General features: G+C 45.3%; 2 protein-coding genes and 1 long non-coding RNA gene across 4 annotated transcripts; 1 reads left to right on the top strand and 2 right to left on the bottom strand.

Moving 5' to 3' along the window:
* The first annotated feature begins 172 nt into the window (after nucleotides 1–172).
* Galphas (G protein alpha s subunit) lies at nucleotides 173–26133 on the top strand. Of its 2 annotated transcripts, XM_076318951.1 has the most exons (10): nucleotides 173–2198; nucleotides 4441–4513; nucleotides 7628–7682; nucleotides 8990–9109; nucleotides 12756–12853; nucleotides 19084–19138; nucleotides 19323–19396; nucleotides 20033–20212; nucleotides 20320–20524; nucleotides 20611–26133. In XM_076318951.1, exons 1-10 carry the CDS (start codon nucleotides 2060–2062, stop codon nucleotides 20755–20757), a joined length of 1146 nt encoding a protein of 381 aa, XP_076175066.1. In that variant the 5' UTR covers nucleotides 173–2059; the 3' UTR covers nucleotides 20758–26133. The 2 variants fall into 2 exon arrangements, with proteins under 2 accessions (XP_076175066.1, XP_076175067.1); XM_076318952.1 differs by lacking the exon at nucleotides 20611–26133 and having other exon boundaries at nucleotides 20363–20518.
* Nucleotides 7700–13719, bottom strand: LOC143150570 (uncharacterized). The gene is made up of 2 exons (XR_012993105.1): nucleotides 12875–13719; nucleotides 7700–9166 (listed from the first exon to the last, which is right to left on the bottom strand). It is a non-coding gene; the product is annotated as an uncharacterized LOC143150570 (long non-coding RNA).
* LOC143150569 (uncharacterized) lies at nucleotides 9633–12882 on the bottom strand. The gene is made up of 2 exons (XM_076318953.1): nucleotides 12244–12882; nucleotides 9633–12179 (listed from the first exon to the last, which is right to left on the bottom strand). The coding sequence occupies exons 1-2, from the start codon at nucleotides 12260–12262 to the stop codon at nucleotides 11344–11346; spliced, it is 855 nt and encodes a 284-aa protein (XP_076175068.1). The 5' UTR covers nucleotides 12263–12882; the 3' UTR covers nucleotides 9633–11343.
* Nucleotides 26134–26486: the final 353 nt, after the last annotated feature.

Below are 26486 nucleotides of genomic sequence, written 5' to 3'. Positions count from 1 at the left end.
CGTGTAACTGTCAGAGCGAGTGGAACTTGCATGTATGTAAGGCGTACATATATATCACACATAGAATGGTATAGTTCTAAGAAATATCGTAGTAGCGCAACGGTCGATGCATTAACACTCAACACGACAGATTGTTGGCCCCGGAACGAAACTGTTGAAAAACTACGAACGAGAGATTGAACGCAAAACAGTGTCGTGCACACGAGTTGGTTTCTTCGTGACGAAAGAGTGATAAGAGCATCGAGTCAAAGATAGGGTGCCCGAAATACAAGATACGAACCTGATCTATCTGAAGCGCGGTGGTCCGCCGCGCTGGTGGGCCTAGCAGACGACATGTTGGCTGCAAGGAGCACCTCGTCTCGGATGTTTCGGCCGCGAATTTCCTCGGGAATTCTTGAGTGAGGAGAGCGAGCGAATAGGTGAAAGCAAGGTGCGGAGAGTGAGAAAGCAAATCCACTCGAGGGTGTGTGCGAAGAGAGGGCACACGGTTGGGTTCCCCGAGTGGTGGTTGTGCCGTGGTCGTCGACGAGAAGCTCGTGGAGAGGGGTAGAGAGACTAGCGAGCAGCGGGGAGGGGGAACCCGGACGAGCCCTCGAAAAATTGAGGAGTCGAGGAACGAAAATCAGAGAAAGAAGAAAAACTACGGACGGATCGTGGGGGCTCTCCTCGCGGTTCCAAGCTACACGAACAAGGAGATCACCGGGACAATACTGGCAGAAATCGTGAGAGTATAGAAAAACGAGCAAACTGGTCAGTCACACACTATCGTCTTCTCTGTGTACGGGAGCTGTCGATTCCGCGAGTCTCTTCGATTCGCTCGAACAACGAGCCTAAGCAGCGCACCGGGGCCGATCTATTTTAACTTCTCGTTGTTCTGTCCGAAAGGTAGGGGGCTGGGAGGCTAGGCGAGGCAGAACTGTCGCGTACACGCGTCGCGAAGTCCCTTCCTCCTGAAACGATTTCGCGTGTGTCTCGTGTTCACGGGCCATCACAGGAGGCGCATCGGACGATAGTGCATGTCAACCTATTATCCCAGTCCCGGTCTCGCTCCCACTCTCTTAAGTCGCCCGTCGTGCCTCGTGCGTACTCCCTCTATCGCAATCTGCCGCGAGTGTCTTGCGGCCGGTTCTCGCCCAGTGTTAAACGGAAGATTCGGACGATATATTACTGGTATTTTCTCAACGTGTATCAGCCGTCTAGTCGTGCTTACGTTCGATACGTAACTGGTCCGTGTTCTTCTTCCGACCGGATCAATTCGTTGTCGGAACCCAGATATTGCCATATAAACGTAAACGTCAGTCCTAGAAAACTAGACACTCGATATCTACGCTGAGAGAAATAGCATCCTACCAGTATCTCGGTACCTCGTACTTTAACACAGTACAACACGAAGTCAACGTTGGACCAGCAGCACCGTCGCGACACACAGTGTGTGTATGTAGCTATGGTTTCGCGGGTAGTGAAAGAAGCCGTGAAGTGAACGTGTGAGGTGCGAACCCAGAGTCAAGATATACGTGTACATAGTTGGTGTACGAAACGTAGATAGGAGAAAGACGGTAGAGCGAGGGAGGAACGAAGAAAAATAAGGAGTATAAGGTCGTGAGACGAGACCGATCGCCGTAACGATAGGCGGCGGGTGGAAAAGTGAGAGAGCGAGAGAGAAAGAGGGAGCGAGTGAGCGAGCGACCGAGCGGGAGAGAGAGAGGAGAGACGTCGATAGAAGGACAAAGCTCGAGTGTAAGCGCGACGGTGATAGATTAAGTATCGAGTGACAGACAGCCGGCCGGAACGAAGGAACGAACCTCGAAGCAGGTAGACGTAGAAACGGAGTTGAATCTCCGCGAACCGCGGGAGAGAGAGGGTGTTACTTATATCGAACGTCATATTCGCACACGAGATAAACAACGCGTGCCGGTAGTGCTTGTAACCGCGAGCTGTTCGGGCTCGGGGGAGGAGTATAGTGGTGATATTTCTTTGAAGCGAGAACAACAGAGAACCAACAGAAGTGGAAGGGAAGAGCGAAGAGGGCGAGCCGCGCGTGTCTCTCTCGTGGTGTGTCATGGGGTGTTTCGGCAGCCAGAGCAGCAAGGCCAGCCAGGATGACAGCAAGAACCAGAAGAGGCGCTCGGATGCCATCACCAGGCAATTGCAAAAGGACAAGCAAGTTTACCGGGCCACTCACAGGCTCCTCCTGCTCGGTAAGTGACCACGAAAGCGCTTTACTTTTTTCCCCGTCGATAATCTCTCTGTCCCGCGATGCAACATGTCTTGACCCCCGCAGGGGGTTCGCGTTATTATCACCCGGCATTTTTCTTGTAAATGAACAGTGTACGTTTGTTTAGTATATCTTTACGAGGGATTTTCACCCGATGCGAGTAATCATAATGTTTATCAAATGGAGAACTATAGCATTTTTTCCTTTCAATAGAGCTCTGGAACTTTAACCGTTGCTTAACCTCACTTTTAATTTTTACAAAATATTCATTGCATGTGTCAATTCTTGACCTCGTGCGATCTTGAACATTATCGTATCGTACGTTGTCAAATGCATTTCGACAGTGCCTTACGTGTAATGTAAAATAAAACAAACTAGAATTTTCCATTAAAATAAACTACAGTCACTTTTAAAAATGAAAATGTAATTTTGTACATTTTGAACATACTCTCAGATTACCTTCGTAAAAAAAACATTTTATACCATGTATGTACAGGAAGAATGCCACGCAACAATAACACGAACACTTTGTATATACACAGTATTGGGACGAATTAATGTCGCTTCTTTTCGTGTGATAATTGATTAAAAATAGAATTTTTTTGAAATCGGAAGACATGTATCGTGATCACATATCGTTCACAGAACGAACGATATCGCGTCATCTTCGAGCAAAGCCAGCAAACGAAAAGGGTATTTAGTTCTCTATCTCATTCTTGATACGTACCACTTAACATTAGTATTAAGATCGTATACTGGATATCCTGGAAGGTGCCAATTAAAAAGTTTCTTCATTGAAGAAGCAAATCAGAAATGTGGAACAGTGTCTTCTTGTACGAATCTTACTTTCTCTGTAACGTTGTGCACTTTGTGCGTAAAGACTCTAGAGTCTGTCGAAAAAAATTGACGGTAGTAGACTAAATCGACCGCCCGGTTTGTTTATTTTGAAATTAATTGTCTCAAAAAAAAAAAAGAAAAAAAAAAGATTTCCGCGAGAAACTTTCAATTAATTTTTTTTACACGAATCTCCTTCTCACGCATTGTACCATTTAGTTCGATTCACTTCGTGTGTCGTGTAGACTGGATCAGGCAACGAACCATCTTGTTTAAGTAACTCCATACACGTGGAGATTTATTGGAGATTTACCCGTCGGTTTGATCGACCGCTTTTCTCGCTGGTCTTTTCCGCGAGAAAGATGATCGTTCAAATTTATAGACGAATCTCCGATAGATCACCACCATGTCATGGATCGTTGAACGAAGAAATTCACCGATCTACTCTCAGCTGGCAATGCTCGTCGCTTTTTAAAATCGTAAATGTACACGTGTCGGGGAAAATACTCAACGATCAACACCGGTGGCGGAGTTGACTTCGATCTCGAATTTCGGCGAGGACAGGTCACACGAACATTATCGCGATGCTCAGCAGCGCGTAATTCAATTTTATCGATTATCGTATGAGCTGGCGGCACCCACGAATATCCAGCGAGAGCGGCCGCTCTTGCTCGTGTTGTACCCTTTTCGTGCGCTCTCCTCGTCTCCTTCTTCTCCTTCTCCCAATAGTCGGTCTTTTTCATAGAGCGGCGGCGGCGGTGGCGGTGGCGGTGGCGGCGGCGGCGGCGGCGGCGGCCAACGTGGGTGCGCGCGTGCGCCCTCGTCGCACACACGCACGTACACCGTCCACTTATCGCAATACTTAACCCAACACCTAGCCATTACCTTCCTATTCTTCCGTTTATGTAGGTCGTCGTTCTAATTCGACCGTGGACGCGTGTTGTGTGTGTTGCGTATCCAACTCGTAGCCTACAGCCAACGAAGCAACAGCTGTTGCCTGTATTGTTTCCCTGTCGTGTGCAATTACGATCCCTTTTGAGAAACAGAAACAAAAACGAAAATACGCGCGGTTCGCGCGTTCGTCGAGAAACCTTACGAACGATCGACGAGGAATCGCAAGGAAAAAAATATTGGAACCGTTCGCTGCGCCCACAGGAAGCCTATTTTCGTTTCATTTTCCTCGCGCGGAACGAACCGACTCTTGATGTATGGTCATGCGTCGATAACACGTCAAAACGATTCTTAACGAACAGGGGAATCCTTTGAAGTAAACGACCATCGTTTAACTTGTTGATTCGAACTCCCGGAGTCCTTCGTTCCGAACGCGTTCAACGAGCAAGATTGTGTAACACGTTTTTCTAAAAAAAAAAATATCGTTCTTTGTGTTTTAGGAGCAGGAGAATCCGGAAAAAGCACGATCGTTAAACAGATGAGGATATTGCACGTTAATGGCTTCAGCGAAGCGTGAGTTTCGTTGTTTTAAATGTTACGTTTGAAAATATTTCAGAGAAATGCATCCGAATCTGAGTCACTAGTCTCGCAATCCGATCCGACGAGGCTCGAACATCGGTGCAACACTTCGATGTCTCTGAACATAGCCAAATGTCAAGTCACGAGGTGTTCTCGTGACAAATCGAGTACACCTTTTTACCTTGTAACTGAATAGTAGTACTGTTTCGACAACTGTGAACCAAGCTCGCGACCTTGATCTCCTGCTTTAGTCGTCGCTGATGCATCGAAAGGTCTGGGTCTTTTGCAAAGATTTTCGAGAAAATTTCAAAACTTTGTACCGCAAGAAATATTGCGAATATTGTGTTGGCATTTTCGTCCTCTTCTTGCGTTGGATATAAATTCTTGCAATTACATTGTACACGATTCCGAAAGATCGATAAAGTGGAGACCATAAGTACGAGCCTATTGCGAGACAAAAAATTATTTTAGTAGCGATGCCGACGCTCGAGAAGTTTAAACAGATTGCACCTTCTCGCGGAGAAAATGAACATTTTAAGCCAATCGATGCTTCGATGGTTCATTCGATCGATATCGTAATTATCCGTATTCGTACAAAATTCGTATTCGTCGTTGAACCACGAATCGCCGGGAACCACGGGGAATCGAATGTAAAAACGCGAAAAAACATGCCGAAGGCGAGAGACGCGAGTCGTTATCGTAAAAAGATAGTCGGTACACTTATACGTGGAAAATCAGGAACAACTAGATACGATGGAAACGACGTGCAAACAGACGGCTCGGGCCCGCTTCGCGTGTGTCGTAAATTCTGTCTGCCACCGGTGCTGATAACGGGCCTAAAACACGCCTCGTTACTACGTTTTGCGGTGATTTCTTTCCTTTCCTTTTACCTTTTCCCCCCGTCTCTCTCCATCGAGATGATCATCGTGCACATCGTGGAATTTTTTCGGTAAGACGAACGGAAAATTGTTTGTATCGTTGAGCCTCTACCGACCGTTCTTGTTAGCCACTCGATTCTAAGAAGCATTACGTGTCCGACGCGCTCGATTCAGATTTCGCTTGTTTACTATGGAAACATACCGGTAGAATCTCGGTATTTTTAGGTTCTTTCCTTCCCTCTCCTACCCCCAACCCCGTAACGCTTTTGCATTTTGCAAACGGCCACACTGACCGTATTCGTTTCGTTTGATTTTCGATTACCACCCCCCTCCTCCCCCCAATCGGTCGCACGTAAAATATAAACAAGGCGGCACTGAGAATAACCACTTCGTCGTGTCGCGTTTTTTCTTTCTTTCTTTTTTTTTTTCTTTTCACCATCCGTTTGCAATCTTTGTACACGGATCGCGGGGAATGAATATTCGATCAGGGTAACGGCAATCGCCGCGTAACAACGGTAGAAGGAAACTTCGATTTTCGATCATTTTACCCGGGTGAATCGAAAGCTGAACGGGCCCTGTGATTGCGCGTAATGGCGATTCGCTGGAAATAGGAAGCGTTGCTTACGAAAGTTGTATTCGTTCGAAGATGACACAATACGATGGTGATAGTTTCTTTTCTGCGACTGGAGACACAGAGGAGATTCGAAGGTTACCTTCGTTTCTTTCTTTCTAGCTTTCTTTCTTTCTTTCCCTTTTTTTAAATCAAACGGCCAGGTTCTCGCGATAGAGTTCGATACAAGAATGAACTGTAAGGAGGAAAGTATCGAACAAACGGTAGCCAATGTTTGGACGTTGCTCCGAAGACTCGATCCAATAGAATGTTGAGCCTGATAAAACAGGTTTGAAAATTCACGCAGTTATCGAACCAATCCAGTTAGGAGGACCTCCACTTACGCGATACATTTCCACCGTCTGTACCACATGCTTGACCTCTCGTGTAATAATTGGTCTCTTATCAACGATCTGTGTTTGCCTTAAACGGAAGACACGACACTTGTTGCTAAGTAACCAATCCTTCCACTTGTCTGCAAAATTCAATGATTCAAAGGTTCGCGTGCAAGTATCGAGGTTTCACTGTACCTTGGAAACTATTAGCACGGATGTACCTCAATAGTTGTATACAACTTTTGTGAGCGACGCTTGCTCCTATTATTTAAAACAACGAATATACCAAGTTGGCCCGTGTCTATCGGTGTTTCGAATTAATGCAGCGAAATCCTATTTTCATCGAACATCTAGCTCATAGAGCGTGTCAGCGCTTCTATTTGCGCGGATGATCCTCCAATTATTCTAAGCAGGGTATTCGATCATCCATGTGACTTTCCTTGCAATTCCTTAACGCATCGCAAACCGTGGATGTATAAATTGTTAATTTAATCGGTGCGTTTAAACCTCGTTTACAACTTTGTTATAATTGATCGATCGATCGTATCTTTTCGCGCGATATAATTGAATAAAAATTGGAGCCAATACTGTTGCCATTTGGAGAGACTGGGTTGATCTACTCGAAACCGAAAGTGTAAGAAACACGGTTAGAAGAAACGAAACGATGAATTTTGAAGTACCACGTGCGCGGTACAGGGATAAACGGTTTACGCCATCGTTTCGTCTGAGAAGAACCTGACCGGAATCGACGAAGCGATAAAAATGGGAGAGCCTGTATTAGATCGCGACTGTTGTCGTTCTATGATCAACGCGCGGTATGTCCGTACGCGACACGATACAAAGTACTCGACTTCTCTTCGAACGACGACAGAAGCCTGGCACAGGTATCACCATGAGGGCCACACACGCATACAGCTGTCCCTCCGTTTCCCTCTTCGTGCATATATAAGTGGCATCGATCGTGATTATTCGCGAAGGCTTCCAGTGTCTCCAAACCGACGAGATCGGTATACCTAAAACTGGCGTGATGCCGTGAAATTCTAAAATTATCGAATGACTCGAGAAGTCACCGCTAATAACGACAATGCGCGTATATAGATCGGTCCTAGGCTATCGTCTGCGACGGTCGATTAAACGCGATCGAATCGATCTCTCGGTTTTCTCGCATCCGTGTTGAGCGTTTTCGGTGGCCGTGGAAGGTGATGAAACTCGACGACGATTCGTTCGAACGTCGAACAAACGCGGCACCGATTTCTTTCTCACGATTTTTCTCTCTGTTGCGCAGGGAAAAACGACAAAAGATCGAGGACATTAAGAAGAACATCAGAGACGCGATACTGGTAAGAATTGTTCACGGATATTTATTTACGCGCGATTGCTCCTTTTTAAATTCAACCCACTCCCCGCCCGTTGTCTCGAGGGATTTGCGAGTCGATGATTTTTCCTTCGTGTCGTGCTTATTTGGATTCCATCGGCTCGATCTTGCGATCAACGAACTATTTACTCGAGACGACAACCGGAAGGAAGATGGATCGCCCTACTACCTCTCGTATTATATTTTCTCGCCGAGAATCGTTAATCGGCGAGGGCCAGCCTCGTTAAAACGAGACTGGGGACTCGTAACCGATGAAATCGCGGCCGTCGTTCACCGAAAATATCGCTTCGGAGCGATATCAACGAAACGCATTGAATAATTCACACGCGAGCCTATCGGCGCGAGCGGGATATTCTCGGAACGAGTCCATTTATCGCTGAATCAATACGCTCGCCTTCCTACAGAGAACAAGAAACTCTTTCGAATTTCGTTGGCGTTGGTACAAATTCTTCTTAACTTCGCCCCGATGGAGATAAAAATCTGTCCCGCTCCGTCGTATCCGCGCCGTTCCAATTACACCGCGAGCAGCGCTCAGGAACGAGTACGATACGTACTCGCGGATACATCGATCGATTCAATGAAAACGACCACCTATGGTCCATTTCATCGGAATCGCGGTAGCTCTCGTAAAAACAAATACATTACTGTATGTATAGTTCGACACTTGGGCGAGAACCGACCCTTTCTCCCATCGTGCGTTACCACTGATTCAGTTTCCCTCCTGTTTGAATTCTACGATACAAGTGTGTTTCTTTTTCTTTCTTTTTTTTTTCTTACGAACGAAGAGCGGAATAATTTAACGTGTAATATTTTTAAAATTGTCGCTCCATAGAATTGTACGGTCAGGTTCGAGTATCGTTCGTGCGTACGCTCGATCCCATCGCTAACCGTCAGAGACGTGCAAATGTCCGTCTTAACGATCGTAAATGTCCGTAAATTCAAGACGTTACACCGAGAGACGAGTGTGTATCGTCGACAATTTGTCGTTCGAGGCCGCGTTTAGATACGCGTATCGTGCGTAACCTTGCGATCACTTCCGCGTGTCAGGTGAATATAATGGAGAATTTTTCCCCGGCTGTGACATTTAGTGGATCACAATGTGACACCGTCTGCGCGCGGAACAGTGGGAAATAAGTTTCGACGAAGCGCGTTACTGTTCGAACGAACGGATCAACTTGGGCACGAGACACATTTTGTATCAATAGGGGAGTTTTCCCTTTGGAAAGTTCCGCGCGGAAATCGCAACTTTGATCGGTGTATCATTGTTTTCAGACGATAACCAGCGCGATGAGCACGCTAACACCACCCGTCTCTTTGGAGGATTCGGCAAATCAGAGCAAAGTCGATTATATCCTGGATGTCTCATCCTCCCCAGACTTCGATTATCCCCCGGTGAGTCAGTCAATCAGTTTGTTCCGTTTGCTGTTGTGCCTTCTTAACGTTAATACACTGAAAAATACAGCAACTTACAGCTTGTCCCCGTGAACACCAAAGCGGGAACACTTTGCAACGCAGCCGTTTTTAGTACGGTACTTGTACGAATAACGAGCCGCAAGAATTTAGCTTGAAAAATTTGCAAACTGGGCCGTAATTGCTACCAGTGACTGCCACGGTTTTTTCCCATTTCGCGCGAAACAAATTCTGGAAGTTTGTTAATAATGCAAGTACGGTAAGATAAGTGCACGGTATGAGCTTTTAAACATCGACGCGAACGATTTTTCCGTAAAACGGTTACAGTGTAAATATAAGTCGAAAAAGTCCGCAGAAACGACGAGAGAGAGAGAGAGAGAGAGAGAGAGAGAGAGAGAGAGAGAGAGAGAGAGAGAGAGAGAGAGAGAGAGAGAGAGAGAGAGAGAGAGAGAGAGAGAGAGAGAGAGATCAATTGTACCGGATTAATGTTCTTTTTATGTTTTTTATTTTTTTTTTCCTTTTCCATGGCAAACTTAATCCGCTCCAGTATTTCTGTAGCACATCGTACCCACGGCGGTCGATACGGAGAGATTCCCCTGAACTTTACGATGACAACGTGCAAAACGAGAATTTCTTCGTGTGAGAGCCACTGTACGGCACGATCAGTGTTTACAATGTTTACACAGCCATCGCACATGTTGGTACGCTATATAGTGGTCCTGACTATGATGTGCTGCGCCATTCCTCGCGGCGTGTACATGCACGCGTACGTTTTGCTGTATTGTTGTGCACAAAGAGAGAAACTGGTTCAGTAGAAACTGTACGTGTGGTACTAGCCGTTCCACATCGAGTCGCACGAGATTCGACACACCGTAGCCTATATTGCTTTTTATTTTTTCAAACACACGTGCATTCGTCGATGGCCACGAGAGACCGATCCGTGGAAAATTTCAATCTGCCCGTACGTAGTTCGAACGATTTTTAAGATATTAAATCGCACGGCTCGATCGTGCTCCGACAATCGTCGACTCGATGAGTCTCCTGTGTTATTCGAGCGTTTTCATAGTCGAACGATGGAAATGTTTCGATATGGATCGCATAATTTCATAGCCCGATATGATGAATCGTACGGTGAAACTAGTCAGGGAAAACGGGAGAGGGAGAGAAGAGACTACTATATGTACCATTAAAATATTACGACACGAACAGTCGCTCGCTCGCTCGCTCGCGCGCGCGAGCGATATACGTTATTTGACTCGTTTAGTCATTTTGTATTCAGGGCAACAATTCTGCCGCGCCTCTTTGGAACGTGCGCTGAACTCGACAGCACGATTTATCCCTTAAAGATCTCCCGATTTGTCGTGTATTAGTAACGCTTTCTCGAGCTCGCCGACATTCGCTTATATAACTTGGAGCAATGACACGACGGAGTTTTATCTTTCCAAAATGAAGAAAGCAAACACGACCGCGATGATGCGTAAAATAAGAGAGGCCCTTCGCAAATACCGTAACTATTCGATCAATTCATTTACAATCGATATTTCTCTTTGTCTCTCTTGCGGACCGGGAACTCGGAGATTCAAGTGCAGGTCCGATCGTTCACGAGTACGTTAACTTCTGTTTACGAGGGTAAATTTCAGATACGAAATAAAAATAACAAAGACGCATCGATGCCTTTTTTATTATTCTTCGACGCATCGTCTTCATTAACGATACCGTTTGTCCACAACTGGTCATGGTTTACCCGCTGGGGTCTGAATTATCTATTACCTCTAACCGATTCCTTATACTTTCGTAATAATTTTATATTCGCGCGAGGAATAATCGAGTGATATTTCGCCGATCGAGGAAAACGATATAAAATATTTGGAGGAGTTCACGAGGCATTGACATTTTCCCTCGCCGCGCGTAATCGGCTGGTAATTACAGAAACTTGTGTCACGGCGGGAGAATAACGATTTCTCGCGTGCCAAAAGGAACATCCGAGATTTCAAGAGAGCTCGAAAGCGAAACGAACGTTTCGGAGTAGCGATGCGGCGCGTCTCGAAATAAAGTCGTCGCGACAAAATAATCCGTGTGTTTTGCGTCATTCACTGGCAGTTGGCGGTACGTGCGTGCGTGCGTACGTGCGTGCGTGCGTGCGTGCCTGCCTGCCTGCCTGCGTGCGTGTATACGTGTGTATATGTATCTTGATGCTTGGGCCCCGCGTGCGCGAATTATCGTGGTCCGTTGTTTGTTGCGCGTGGTTCTACACCGCGACACCGTCCAGAAGATGCATCCGAATTAATTGAATCGAATCGCTTGTCCCTCGTACGGTCCCGAAGCGCGATTCGGATCGCGTACGGAGTTGGCAAATCGTTGGTAACGTTCGTCGAAATATTTTCAACCTCTTTCGCGACTTTTCCGTAACTCGTCGAGAGTCCGCGACGTTCTTCGGACGATACGCGCGCACGAACAACGCGTTTTGTTTTCTTCGCAGCCGGAATCCCACCGTGAAGCTTAACGACGGACAGAAACCGCGTGGTGTACACCTTTTTATTCGTATCGTCGCGTCGTTCGACGGTCCGCGTCCAATTTGTCACTGTCGTTCGGCTTTTTGCTGCATATCTGGGCGCCGGTTGTCGACGATACGGAAGTTTATTTCGAGCGAATCCTGAACCGAATTCGACCACGGCCCCGTCGCGAGAGACGCGCTCGCACAGTTGGACACCGCGAAGCTTGATTCTGCGCGAGATAATCCGTTTTACTGTAATTCGTACCGTACGCTGAACGACACCGTCAACATTTTTCACCCGGCCGATCGAAACACGAATCTTTCGTGCCGTATTTATGCATCGGGTACGGTTTGCGTTCGCACAACGTACGTTTACTCGGTACTTGCTGTAAACTGGAGATCGAAGAACCCAGGGACATCGGTATCGGAGACTTGGAAGTTCGGAGAGCTTGTCCAATTTGCTTTGACATGGGAAACGTTCGGTGACTGGTCTTCCGGGTGAACAAAAACTCGCCGTTTCGAGAGGAAGTTCCGGTTGGATACTCGATCGGGGACCCCCTTTGATGTCACCAACAACGATATTAATTAATTTCCGTAACCAGTTGTTCGTCCGATTACCTACCCTGGGAATCAAATTGCATCCAACTCTGTTCGTTGATCTCGATGGTAGACCTTCCTCCTTTCGACGAATTTTTCAACGGTGTACATCCAAGTATTTATCTTTGGCGATATCACGTGTACAAGTAACACAACCGACGTTAAAATGACAAAATATTTTTGTCGATTGCGGGACGCGGCCCGTTAGCAACTCGCGCGGCTTACACCGGCGAAAGCGTCGTGTCCAAACCGTGACGCGGAACATTCTGTTGTCGCGATAGTCGGGACTCGGGCCAAATTCTCCGTTTCGTCACGGTTACACGTTTTTTTAGATAATTAACGAGACGGGACCAGAGGTCCGCGCCAAACCGTACACTTATCTCGCGAGTCAGCCGCGGATACGCGACACGAAATAATAATTTATTTCCATTCAGGTATCGCGCGCTTCGTGCGCCGTTTCCTCGATTCCATTTCACGACCTTCCCTCTGGTAGCCGAACGATTCACTCACGGAACCTTGCTATCGTTTTGCTTTCAGGAGTTTTACGAAATCGTCGAAACCCTTTGGAAGGACCGAGGCGTTCAACAGAGTTTCGAGAGGAGTAACGAGTACCAACTAATCGACTGCGCCAAATAGTAAGTGACATTATTTCATACCTGCACCGCCAGTAAGTATTTGCACAAGCAAATTGTGTTGCTTCCTTCGAACGGTACAAGTCTCTCGGAAAAGTATTTGCTTTGACGAAGAGCCAACGGATAAATAGAGCTCGGGATCGCACCTCCGAGGACGATTTCACCTCGCGCGATTTTCATAAAGATTCGTTTCATTTTGATCGATCTTTCGAACTAGAATCAAGTAGCAAAAGGTAATCGTATTTGTACAAAATTCGACTTACCCGATATCGTCGACGGTACTCCCACGTAGATACAACGACGAATGTAATACTATATTTCATCGTGGTTGCGCGGGACCGTCAGCCCCACGAATTGGTCTCGTTGAGCGTTTCAGTTATCAGGGGATGAATCGTTTCAATTATCCAGAGATTACCGTACCCGGTGTAATTCAGCCGTGCTCTAACTCGGAAACAAGGTCGGACAGGTCCCGTATTTATATGAACTTTTTTTTTCCCCCCCATTATTTCAGTATGTTGAATTCGCCCTTGAAATTATGCCCGTTGCGTTAATAAACGACGCGTCTTGAAAGAGGACGAGTTCGAGCACGGTACGACTCGACTGACGTTCGGAACCGTTGACTGGGCCGGTTAACTTGGCAATTATTATAACGTTAAGTGCGCCCAAGAATAACGCGATACAAAGTAGCGGGGCAGCCGTTGACGCGGGTCTTTGATAAAAATAAGAGGGTAAAGTTATTACCTGGCTTGGTCGCGTTAGATGCTCCTGTGCTCGAGGCGCGAGCTATGGCTATTCTAATCTGCCCTGGGGGATGATATCGCGATTACGATAAGAAGCACGAACGATAACGCTTACGCGACGATAATGGCACCGCGATACCGCGCCCGTCCTCCTCTTCGAAACGATTTTTGGCGCGGAATGGGAACGGTCACGCATCGCGAAAATGTCGGACAGCTCGTTCCTCCGCGATGCGTTCGACTCGCGGATACGTGGTTCGCGGAACGCACGGATGAATTTCGGAAGGGTTCTCGTGACCGCGATACATATGGTGTATCCGTGTATATTCATGGGCCTACGACACCGATTTAATGCAAATGGAGACAATGCTTTAACGAGGTAATCGCTTTAATAGGGGCCACTCGTTTATCTAGGGGTTCTCGATGAATTCGCCCAGCCTCGAACTTTTTTCACGGTGTTCACTGACACGTACAGTTTTCAGGTTGACGAACAGTGTACGTTTTTGTCGAAGCTCGCGAGCGATATTTTTAGCTGGGTACGCGAACTAATAATAATAATAATAATAACACGACGGACGATCTGTTACCCGAAACCCTTGGTACCGGACACGTTTCTCGCGTAGAAAAGGATTTACCAACCATTTCTTTTCATTTTACTTGAAATATCTCCGATTCCCGGCTTATTTCAAATCATCGTCTCTGTCGGGTAGCAATTTACGAGCCACTTCGTTTTTAAGTCTTCCGATATTATCTTTCTTCGAGTGTTCGTTTTACAGGTCGGTAATATTTATCGCGGAAACGTTGATGTCGTTTCTAATGGCATCAATTTCGCGAAACTTGTACGTGCAAAAGCGACAGGAATCGAGGATGTTGCGCACAAATGGGCCGAAAATCGAGCGAATTTCCTCGATATTTTCGCCGTGCTGTGTTCCCCCTTTCAAACACGTAACTTTAGAACGTCCGACGGACCCGATAAATTTATATAAATCAGCAGAAAAACTGACCGGCGCGGATCGTCCCGGTCCAGCAGGTCACTTTAAACGTGTCCCTTTGAAAATTACATAGGCGAGGCACAGGTTGTTGCACTGGATCGTGAGCAAAGGGGCGTAAATCTCGAGTGTAAACACGAAACTTATCCGCTAAGCCAACAAACCGGAGCATGTGACTTCGTTTGCCGTCTATCAATTCGTCAAACACTTTAATTAGACAAAAACCGGCTTTTATATTTGGCCACGGCAACCTTGCCGGCGATCTCCGCGCGCAACTGCCATGATGTCATTACTCCGTCTACAGCGGAGAAATGAAAACGGCGTTTAATTCAGTCAACGATTGCGATCAATTATTTCTATTCTCATTAAATTCAACGATCGTAATACGATCAGCTTGAATCTATCAAAATGAGATCATCTCGTCGCGATCGATCGATGATGTTTCCATACAACCCTTAATGTACGAGATTCCGTTTAAATAATATTTATAAATCATTTTTCGTTCCTTCCCACATCTGTACCTACCGTTTTGTTCGCCGTGCGTTGCGCGTTTAATAGCTATTTCGAACATAGATGTACATCAATTTTGAAAATTGAATTCGTTTTCACGAGTGTCACGTTCGACTTTGGATGTATCAACATTTATATTTTACACGCTTTTTTCATCTATTTGGTAGCGTACAACCTACAGTCTAGCCTTTCGAGGTATCTTTGCTTTGAACAACTTCTGTACCGACGGACCGAATAAACGTACGGTGACTCTGTCACCGAACAATAATAATTCCTTATATTCGTTTGAACAGCAACACCGAACTCTGGCTAATAGTTTTCGCGGTTGAAAGAATATTCTAGAACAACCCGATCGCGGTCCGGGTTACTGCACCTCGTCGACGTTTGTGTGAATTTTTAAAGTTCTCTTTTTTCCCCTCGATTCTTTCTCGTCCTCATGTGCAGCGAGAGGAACCTTTCGATAAAAATAGCGCACCGTATTTTTGGGGAGCACTGCTTCGGATATAACGGAGTCATTCGCGCGCGGACCAGAGAGACGCGGGATCGTTGTAATCTCGCGCGGCTGTTTGCTAAACATGGTTTTTACGCAATCGAGGGAAAAAAATATTCCAGCGACGCCACCCGACGAGACGCTGCTCGCTCGGTCTGTCTTTTTTTCTTTCTTTTTCTTTTTCTCTCTCTCCTTTTCAAATTGTACGCGAGAGCAATTCGCAAAATCGACGTTGCTCGTCGATCGCCGTTACTCGTTGAACCGCATTCTTGTATCGCGAGATAAAACGAATGTGGGCCGACGACGAAGCGCCCCGAAATATCTCGAATTTGAGTCATTGTGTGCGCGACGGATAAATATTTGTTCGACTAGAATAAGGATCGCGATACAACAACGGGCTGATTATTGATTGTTGGTACAGTCAGAGTCATTTCCTGGTCGGTACGTTCGTTGTATTTCATGGCGATAAAATGTTCGGTTGAACCGTGTCGCGCGACTTTATCACGATATACCTTTGCGTCGGTGAGGACGTCGCGACGTTCGAGAGGGACGAGCATAACGGCTCGTATATGGGTATAACGGTCGAAAATACGACGTTACGCGTTGGATCGAGTTCGGTTACGGAATCGTATCGCGAAAATGGGAAAGGAAAACGAGCGTTGCACAGAGGGCAGAGCCGTGTAACGTGCCAATTACACGACGGAATACCTCGGCATACCTTAAAAAAGGAAACACGTGTCGCTATATATAGACACCCGGTCTGTGTGCCGGGATCACTGATGCTGGCACACGTAGTTCATGAATGTTTAGGTCGATAACAATCTTCTTCCCGTGGCGTGTTAACGTCGGATAAAAACGAGCGATTTTTTTTTATCGTCGTCGGTAACTTTCGACGCCGATCTAAATATAACGCGTGAAAAATCAATGGTTGTGTCGTTCGCAAAGTCTTTGACACGTCTCCAAAAGTCTCCGACTTTTTGTCTGGCGGAACTTTTCCCGATCAAGTAGCCGACTACGCGCATTAGCGAAAGTTACCCGGTACCGAGTAACGAAAATTATTCGTTTTCGTTGAAAGTTGCGGCTCGATCGGGTTCCGCAAATATTTGCGATTCTTGGACGGAATCTTAGCGAACGAAGCTAAGTAGGGACCGGTGGAAAACGCGGCGTAATGGATCTTTGACGCGGTCCAGTTCGATTCGTTACTCGTGCAATCGGCTGGCCATTGTTTCGCGGTTGCTCCGACCTCGTTCAAGATCCGCGAACAGGATTCTCCTCTCTCGAGTGTAAACTTTGCACGATCGCGGTCGCTGACGTCGCTTCCGAAAACGGTGACAGGGAAAGATGATCGAAAACCATCGAATACGTACTTGTCGTCAGAATCGAGCTACGACACCCTGAGAGAAGACGCAGCGAGTTCCGTCGCGCTCGAAACTAAATATTTCGAGAAGGAAGCCGTCACCGGGTTCAGTTTCGCTGTATACTGCAACGGAACGCTAGAAAAAAAAAGGTGTCGGGTACAGCAACGGGGGAGCATCGTTTGCCTAATCGCTCGACGATGGAAATTACCCGAATGTGTACCCGGTGGATCGATGTTTTCGGAGTACGCGAGATTCGCTCGCGCGGCGTTCTCGCCGTGAAAGAGGAGTGTCGAGCGTATTCGTATCGTTAGAAATAACATTGTCAGAGTTGACCCCAAGGTCGACGGTGTTACATGCCGCGATAACGAGAAAATCGTTCTGCTGTAGCCAGTGGGTCACGACCTCCTTCCTCTTTCAATTCTCCGGAGGTCGATAACCTCATTTCTGTCTGAGCGCGCCAATTTCATGACCTACCTTCTCGCGAGCCTACACGTACACGGGTCCTGCGAGCTTGTTCTCCTCTCGGTCCCCGTAGCCGTGTATGTGTGAGCGCGCGCACGCGCGCGCCTCCGCCTCCCCGGAAGCACTTTGCCCCGAAAATCAATTCCCTCGATTTGTGGTTTCTCAAATTTACTCGAGGAGCCAATTTGATGGTTACTCGTAGCCACCTCTCCGCGGAGAGAGCAGTGAACGGAGCTTAATTGCTCTTGAGTCTCGCGCGGCCTGTTTAATTGTGGCTACCTTGCTTTGTAACGAAGAAACCTCGGTTCAACTGTTTCGACTGTCTTCTTTTTCTTTCATAGACGGGGACACAGGGGTGACGCGGCGATCGATATCGTTTTCGAAGACGGAGCGTGTAGTTTTTTAAGCGGAATTCGACGAAGTAACGTATTTGGAAAACAAAAACCGCGAAGGTACATCCAATCGAAAATCAATAGTTTCCGAGACACTCAGCTTCCGAGACAGCGTTAAGACACTATCTACCGTTTGTTTACATTCGAGGACACGATACGTGCACGCGAAGTAACAATTTTCAATACTTTATCGGCTCGAACTTCTCGGAGAAGTTACTCGCGATCGCTCTCTCGCGTTCTGTAACAAAAAACGATACGAAATATTCCACTCGAAGGAAACACTCGGAGTTGACTCTCGAGTGTTACGATTTTACCAATAGCGAAACCACGGTTACCGCGTTGTTGCACTTGCCCCGAAGTCGCCCAACTTTAACGACCAATGTTTCGTCCTATTACTTAAAATAGTGAGGATATTTAAAGTGGCCTGTTTGTAGCGGGACACCGTGTAGTATCACCGTCAACCGACTGTGGAAGGTTGCATGCCGCTGTCAAAGCGAAGCGACCCACCCCTGCAGGCCCTCGCACGTACACACCTGTACGCGCGGTGGTACACATTCGCGCAGCTAAGTCTGCATGTACGATTGATGGCGAGCAGAGCGGTGGCAGTGACCCATGACCCGGATTGGAAACTGGGTGCCAAAGAGGAGGCATACCCGGCGAGGCCGAGAGGGCGAGAGTTGGGGTTAGGATAGGACACCGACGAGGATCGATTTTCCCTCTTCGTGCGCTCTATCCACCCTAGACACCGGGCGGGGAGGGTCTTGAGCGAGAGAGAAAGAGAGACCAAGCGAGAGCAGAACAGAGCAGAGGGAGAGGAACGGGAGAGGGCTAGGATCGAGTTCTCTCCCTTGGTTGCCCTTACCGGCCCACCCTTTTCCACCGACCACTTCCGCTCTCCATCGTACGTGTTATCGCAGCGTTTTCGATAGCACCGCTCCCGCCTTAAGATTCCTGCAGCTTTCAACCGAGAATTCGGAAATCGAGGATCGCTCGAAAACGACCGATCACGACTCGTAGACGTATCGGACGAAATATCCTGGCACGATCGAGGAACAACGATAGTCGTAGCGTGCTAGTTTATCGCAATAACGCGTTCTTGTATCCTCTTCGGTACAACCGAGCGTAATTACGAATCTGGAAAAGCAAGGGATAGAGAAACGATATAGTAGTTACGATAATAAATCCCGCGGCTCCTTCGTACGAAATGTATCTCGTCCTATGATAATTTATACCCCGATATCGTTATTTTTCTCCGCACAATTATTCATTCCCTCTGTTTCTTTTCTCTGTTTCAGTTTTCTAGATAAAGTAGCCATTGTTAAACAACCGGATTACACCCCTACGGAACAGGTAATCGTCCGTTTATGTTCCTGACGTAATTCTCCAAAGGGAACGGTCCGCTTTCATTTGGAAAATTCGACCGTTTCCTCTCGCGAAGTTATTTCCGCGCAATTTCATCGTCGAACGCTTTAACTTTATCGTTAAAATAATCCCGGTGATTGTTCACTGACGAATTCTTTCGAACTTGTTACAGGACATTCTCAGGTGTCGAGTCCTCACGTCCGGTATCTTCGAAACGCGGTTTCAAGTCGACAAAGTAAACTTTCAGTAAGTCCCGTTCGATACCTCCTCGCTTTGCTCCAGTGTCGTCTAACTATATATAGCCGACGTATTACAGTAACATCGGCCGACGGTAAATATAACGCGAAGCAGCGACGCGCATCTCATCCCGACGTGTATTACAGAACACCGACTTACGTTGTACGCGCAGCGAAATCCGTTAGCCGCGTTAACGCCTCCGCAACTTTATTATATTTCCCCCCTTTTTGCATCCGCTCTACGGACCTCGGATCCTCTGTCCCACATTGTCTTTTACGGGACGGTATTTATTGGTCCCCGCTGGAATTTCATCCAGTGCGAATAAATTGTGGATCGAACACTGTCATTCTATAATATCGGCCCGTACCGTTACAAACCAGCGGAAAATAAAGATTATAATTAGTAAAGTTTAACTGACGCAGAAATCACTCGAATCTGAAGTCGAATTTATTCATCGTTCGACGGCGCTCGGAAAACCCTTTTATAGGTGCGTAACATTGAGCGGGCGAGTACACCCCGTCCATCTTCGACGAATACAATGTATAAATTTAATCGGTCGTCGGTCTCGTGTTACGTAAAACGTATCGTATCGATCTAACGTACTGTACACGAACAGTTTGAAGCAACTTTCGATTATTTTTACAGTATGTTCGACGTCGGTGGTCAGCGGGACGAAAGGAGAAAGTGGATACAGTGCTTTAACGACGTAACGGCAATCATATTTGTAACGGCGTGCAGTAGTTATAACATGGTACTCAGGGAGGATCCGACGAAGCTCAGACTCAGAGAGAGTCTCGATCTCTTCAAAAGCATTTGGAATAATCGGTACGAACCGACTTCTTTTGTGGTTTTTTTTTTTTTTAATGTCGACGAAAAACGAGAATCAAGCGTGAAGAAATTGGCGGTACATCACTGGTGTGTTTCCTTTGTAGGTGGCTCCGCACAATTTCCGTAATCTTATTTTTAAACAAACAGGATCTATTGGCGGAAAAGATAAAAGCAGGGAAGCACAAATTAGAGGACTATTTTCCAGAGTTCGCGCGCTACCAGACGCCGTCCGAACCCGGCGTGGTCGTGGATCCCTCGGAACCACCTGACGTTATAAGGGCCAAGTACTTCATTAGGGACGAATTTCTCGTAAGTGAAGCCGCGTTCGTTGAATCCTGTTTTACGCGTTTCCCGTTCACGGGGCGTTTTAAAATTCCGTTCGAATTACTTTGCAGCGTATAAGCACAGCGAGCGGCGACGGCAAGCACTATTGTTATCCGCACTTCACATGCGCCGTCGACACCGAGAACATCAAGCGAGTGTTCAACGATTGCCGGGACATCATTCAGCGGATGCACTTGCGCCAGTACGAGCTCTTGTGACTTCGTTCTTGCCGACGTGTCCTGTCATCCGTTCGCATCAGAATCACGATGACGCTTCGCCTCGAGCCGATCGAGCGAGCGAAGCGAGTCGTACCGCGACCGATCTGAAGAATGTATCGCGACGTACGGCGACGGTACGCGGAACACTTCGTCGCGTGTCTGAAACCGATGAATATTCAGAGAAGCGAAACGCGTCGAAGGATCCGCGTGGAGAGAACGCATGCACGAGATATCGATGACTGCGTGCCGATCTTGTTCTTTCTCGAGGTGGATTCGAGGAGGTAGGTTGACGCGCAGCCGGGTCTCTGGGGGGGTTTACCGGAAATAATCTGTCTCGCAACTGAGAATCAGAGTCTCTTTTTGCACAGAATCGCTTACTAATGTCGTTGGTGTACAAGCAAATTACGCCCTTGCGCATTCTACTCTCGCAACAATCGTTTCGACGGAAAATAATCTCCGGTCATTTCCGATCGCTACTCGACTACTCCCTTTTTAGGTTTCGACGAGAGTGTGCTGTGAACGTCGATTTGGGGAGAAACAAAAAAAAAACACGATGAATGTTCGTTGCTGAGAAACACGTGCAATTTTACCGATTACCTCGTTAATTTTATTCTTATTACGCATCAATTCGTTGATAAGAGAGCGAACGAATGTTTTAACGTTTCGGGCCACTATGTTATAAAGTAACACGCGGCGACTCGCGTAACGGCTGTTTTCGTCCGGCACACTCGTCGCGGGTTTAATTATCGTTATCGGATTTAGCGTTAAGAACGTTTCCTAAGACTTAGGTGATTACTCCGATAATATCCTTGTCGTTGAACGTTTCTTTTACTCATTTTTCGAATCTCTATTTTACCTTGCCCCCCCCCCCCCCCGTGACAATTTAATTACGATCTCCGTGTTTTATTATTTTTTTTTTTTGCAAATTAATTTTTTCTTCGACTTCCGAATCTCGACTTTTAAATCGCATCGGCCCGACCCGTAGGAGTCTCAGCCACACCTTTTTACAAGAAGAGTATTTTGTGAGATTTTACAGTATTTCGAAGAGCGTTTTAATTATATAACTATGTATCAAATATGTACAGGGTGACCGTCCACGGATTCATGTTTTTATGTACGTTTCCTAATGGATCGAGATTCCTCACCGATATCGTTTTTTACCGATTCTTTTCGTTCCATTTGAGATACTTTAATTCGTGTACTTAGGCACACACTGTCGTTGTAGCTAGAGTGTCGTCTACGTATGTAAATCCTGAACTGTGCAAGAGATGTGCCACGTTGGAAAATTCGTTTTACACGTACACGTTTTTGACTAGCGTTAGGCTCAAAACTTTACAATCAAAGTATGTCAATGTAAACGTTACAAACATACAGAGGTATAATATGTTGCTTATTTATTCGACTTCGTAATGTCAAGTTCCCGCGTCTCATTTACGAATGATACTTTATGCCCTGAGGATATACATTATATACGATCACGTGTACAAATTTTGATCCGAGCATCCGGTAATCAGTTTGTCATCGGAACTTGTTAGGATATAAACGGTTCTGAACCAAAGTGCGATGTGCGAATTTCTTATCTCACGTGTCTTTGCAATTAAATTCCTTTCAACGACGCTATTTGGACACCCTGTATATGGTAAAAATCTCCTATCGTTTACCTTGAATCTTAACTATTGTATTTCTTTCGTCATTCGACACACCGTATCCAGAGAACAAAGTGCTTGTACGCGTGTGCGAACTGCTTCAAAAGTACAGATGTGTGTGCGCGCGTGTGTGTATATACACGCTCCTGTACGTATATAAATTAATAAATTAATACATGTTAACAAGGAGAAGAAAAAAAAATAAAGAATTCAACTGTAACGCAACGCTTTTCCTCCTCGCAGCGCGTTCATCCACGTACATGCACTCTCGTGTTACTGGATCAACCGCGGATTACCAATCTATGTAACGTCTACTTTTATAATAGGTAAATGAGAGTTTAACTTCAAATTAAACCGAATAAACTAAGGATATATGAATAAGCCGTGTTCCGAAAGGTTCATGTAACGCGACCGTACTACATTGGGCAGCCGGTTTTGCTATCGTCCTTATTATCGTCCTGTTCCGGACATTTTGTAATAAATTCGACCGTGTTCGCTTGTCCTTTGTTTTGAGTTTGTAAAGCGGGGAAAAAAGTGTGCTCGCGGAAAGTTTTTTGAAATAATTAACGACAGCTCGTCTCTTAAGTTTACTTTTTCACTTGTTTGCGTTGTCGCGTTTCTTCGAAGATCTACGTCAACGAATTGTACTTCGTTTCCGTGTCCTTCGTAGAAACGTCGATCCGGTAGCTTCGGTAATTTCATTTTAGTCCGCTCAACGATACTTCATCTAATCGTGTTTCACGGGGCCTGGCCGTTGAAACGATGAGGATAGAAATTCCGTAAATTGCATAACGGTTACTCCGTACATACTGACACGAGCCCACTTCCTCGTAAATGTACTCTCGTGTAATATCAATGTATATGGGCCCGTGTGCATACGTATATATGTATACCTATCGTACTAATTACATAACTGACAAGCCATAGTTTGTAAAACGGTATTTATAACTTTACGAAGTGTTATTTTTACTGTAAATCTGTAACGACAGATGCGAAAGAGTGTAAGGATGTGAGGGAGAGAAAGGAAACGAGAGAGTCTGTTTTGAGCGAGTATTATTAACTGTCGATGAAACTTCCGTGAAACTTTAATTCTTCACCTAGCACAAAGAGATGTATGCGAACCATCATTTTGTGTATGTCAGTGAGTACGAACGAATATTGTGTAATTAGTATTTTCGCAAGTATTCTTATACTTTCTTTTGTTTCTCTCCCATTTTTTTATAAATATATATATATAGATAAACGCGTTCGTCCTAATTTCGACTGCTTCATCCAGCGGCGTCGGACAACCGAAAGGAAAGAAAGAAAAATGGAAAATACGGTACGATTATCCGTAAGAAACTGCGCGTAAATGGTCAAAGTCACGTAAACTTGTTTGCCCGTGTTTGACCAACCGCGATGCAATAACACACATACACATACCAACTGGGCACGAAGAAAAAATGATACTTGGTATTTATTTGTTGAATATAAACGAAATTTGTAAGTGTAATTATTAATCGACTGTTGTGTGCGTCTCCGCAAGTGAAACAAACGAATACCGAATTAATAAACAATTTACGTGGCCACGATTATTACCTCTGTGTGGGTGTGTGTGTGCGCGTGCTCGCGCGCGCGCGTGTGTTGTGTGTGCATATATGTATAAATATATATACATATACATATTGTATACATACGCCAATCGCACAAGTTTTTTTCTTTTATTGTACGTACAATGTACCAGACATGTGAATATGTACATGTAAAAACTAAGCGGTGCAAGTAATTATTATTATTATTATTATTAATATTATTATTATTATTATTATTATTATTATTTGTAAATACAATAACGGCAGGTTCGTATGGACACACAAAGCAATGACGTATCGATACTTTGACGGATCTGATTTCAAAATTGCGCGTGCGTCTCGCGATCGAATAAAATCATACGAACGCTGTACGATTGGACACTTATTTTTTGTGAAAAATATTGACATATTGAGCTCAGCTGTGGCACTATTTCCCGCGCATCGAAATCATTCGAGCGACATTTGTATAAACGTGTTGCGTACACAATTTTATTATACGATAACTGGACTCTATCGTGTTTCATTACGTTGTATTCGTTGAAATTTCAAGCTACACTGTAGTACAAATTGACGAGGACCAATCTCGTCGTAAACCCTTCGGAATCTCCACTGTCGCGGGACTAATGGGTCAGTAAAATGGTGCTGGGCTCATCGTGTTAATCGGCTTGTAGAATAATTTGAGAGTCTATAAACCGATCTCGATATACTTGATCTTTATTCATATTTGTCGATCGCGTGAACACACGACGCGGAAGCAAGTTTTGCATTTAAATCTCTCGGCAGCTGTCTCGACCATAATGTAGCCACGTTAAAATTGAACAAAAGAAGAGAAATTTCGTTCTTCTCGGTGCTTGCGACAGATTCGAGCGGCCCAGTCGTAATTTAGAGGATAGAAATCTTGTTTCCTTTTCCGTTCTTTGCGATTACTATCCCGCCACGCGAATGGAAAATCGTCGATGAGAACACGGTGCAGCACGTCGTCCACGAAACGCGCCATTTTTGTCGCGTTTCGCAATACTCTTTGTGGACCACGTTGCTGAAAGCATTGCCTTAAAAAAAAAAAAAAAAAAGAAGCGAAAGTCAAAGTAGACGACTGGGCGTGGTTGGAATCGGCGTAACGGAACACCAAGATGCGAAACGCGTGTGATTACGCAACGTCGTTGGCGATAACTGTCGATAAAGATGCGATTAACGGTATCCAAATTTAACCGAAGGTAATTCAATCCGGAGATGCACGATTGCATCATTCGATCTCCGGAATTGATTATCGGGGAAAGGGAAGAAAAGAAACATTTATAAATCGCCGTGCGACGAGTTATAGCCCACGAGTAGGGAATCGAACGTATTCGGGAAATCTGTAAATTTCGATTCGTTACGCGTTTTTCTGACGAAGCCAGAGAACGTCTGCGAAGTAGATAAAGAAATACGCGTTTTGCGGTACTATGTTCGCGTTTATGTTAAGAATACAGAGTCATTTATTGTGATCGTCTTATCGTTACACTGTTATTCGATAAAAAATTATCTTTACACAGTCAGATTTTATTAAAGCGGATAATGTAGTTATATTATTATTATCATCGTCGTCGTCGTCGTCATCGTCATTATCATCATCATTCTCATCGTCATTATTGTCGTTATTATTAATATTATCATGGTCATTGTGATTAGCGATTACTGCTGCAATCATTGTTAAAAAGCTACGATCGGGGAAAATTAGATACATTTAATATGATCTAGTATACATACATACATATATATGTGTACATACATATGTATGTATGTGTGTGTGTATGTATGTATTTATTTAAACGACCACGATCAGTGCAGATGTGAACCAACGTGAACATTGTAACATTGTATTTCAAATGTGGTTGTCTTTCAAATAATAGAAAAGTGTTCGTCTTTCGTAAACGTAGTCATTTATGTTGAAAACAAGAATTGTCTCTTTTTTACGTTAACGGACAAAAGAGGAAAGGCTTTCGTTTCAACGATGCGAATTCGTCAGAGCTCGGATCGTGGTCACGGGTGAAGGCGTGTAGCGATGCAATAATTTGGAAGGAAACAAAATTTGTTAAACTATGACGAGCAGAATAACAATATATCTTATTAAATCATTTTGAAAGTCGGTAGAATCAATAAATCAATGACGCGTGCACGGACGTACAGAGAGTCAATAAGTTCAATCGAATCGTGATTACGATTATCGCTTTAATAAATATCCGATGCACGGATAGCTAATTGCGATTCTCACCTCTTCCGGGTAAATTGAAGTCGCGCATCGGTTTGTCTTAATATATTAAGATACAAACGCGAATCTTATCATTTTTCGTTGCTTTCTTTTCCGTTTCTGGATGCTTCAACGGTAATGTAAAGTAATACGTTTCGCGTTAGACAATTATAATTTTTCAGAATATTTGCAATTTGGAACGTTCCTTAAACATTATCATTTCAATCGTCTCGCGATGTGCGAACACATTACGCTAATGATTAACGAGTGTGTTTCATTGGTCGT

This window comes from Ptiloglossa arizonensis, chromosome 8 (genome assembly GCF_051014685.1).
Source record: "Ptiloglossa arizonensis isolate GNS036 chromosome 8, iyPtiAriz1_principal, whole genome shotgun sequence".
In the NCBI taxonomy this organism is placed as follows: Eukaryota; Metazoa; Arthropoda; class Insecta; order Hymenoptera; family Colletidae; genus Ptiloglossa; species Ptiloglossa arizonensis.
This window is presented reverse-complemented; position numbering and strand designations above follow the sequence as displayed.

Bases quoted from the DNA above. Each gene is read 5' to 3' on its own strand.
- Galphas (XM_076318951.1), top strand. From the start codon at position 2,060: ATGGGGTGTTTCGGCAGCCAGAGCAGCAAGGCCAGCCAGGATGACAGC. The intron at 4,514-7,627 runs GTGAGTTTCGTT...TCTGTTGCGCAG, and splicing joins GTTAATGGCTTCAGCGAAGC to GGAAAAACGACAAAAGATCG. The intron at 20,525-20,610 runs GTAAGTGAAGCC...ATTACTTTGCAG, and splicing joins TCATTAGGGACGAATTTCTC to CGTATAAGCACAGCGAGCGG.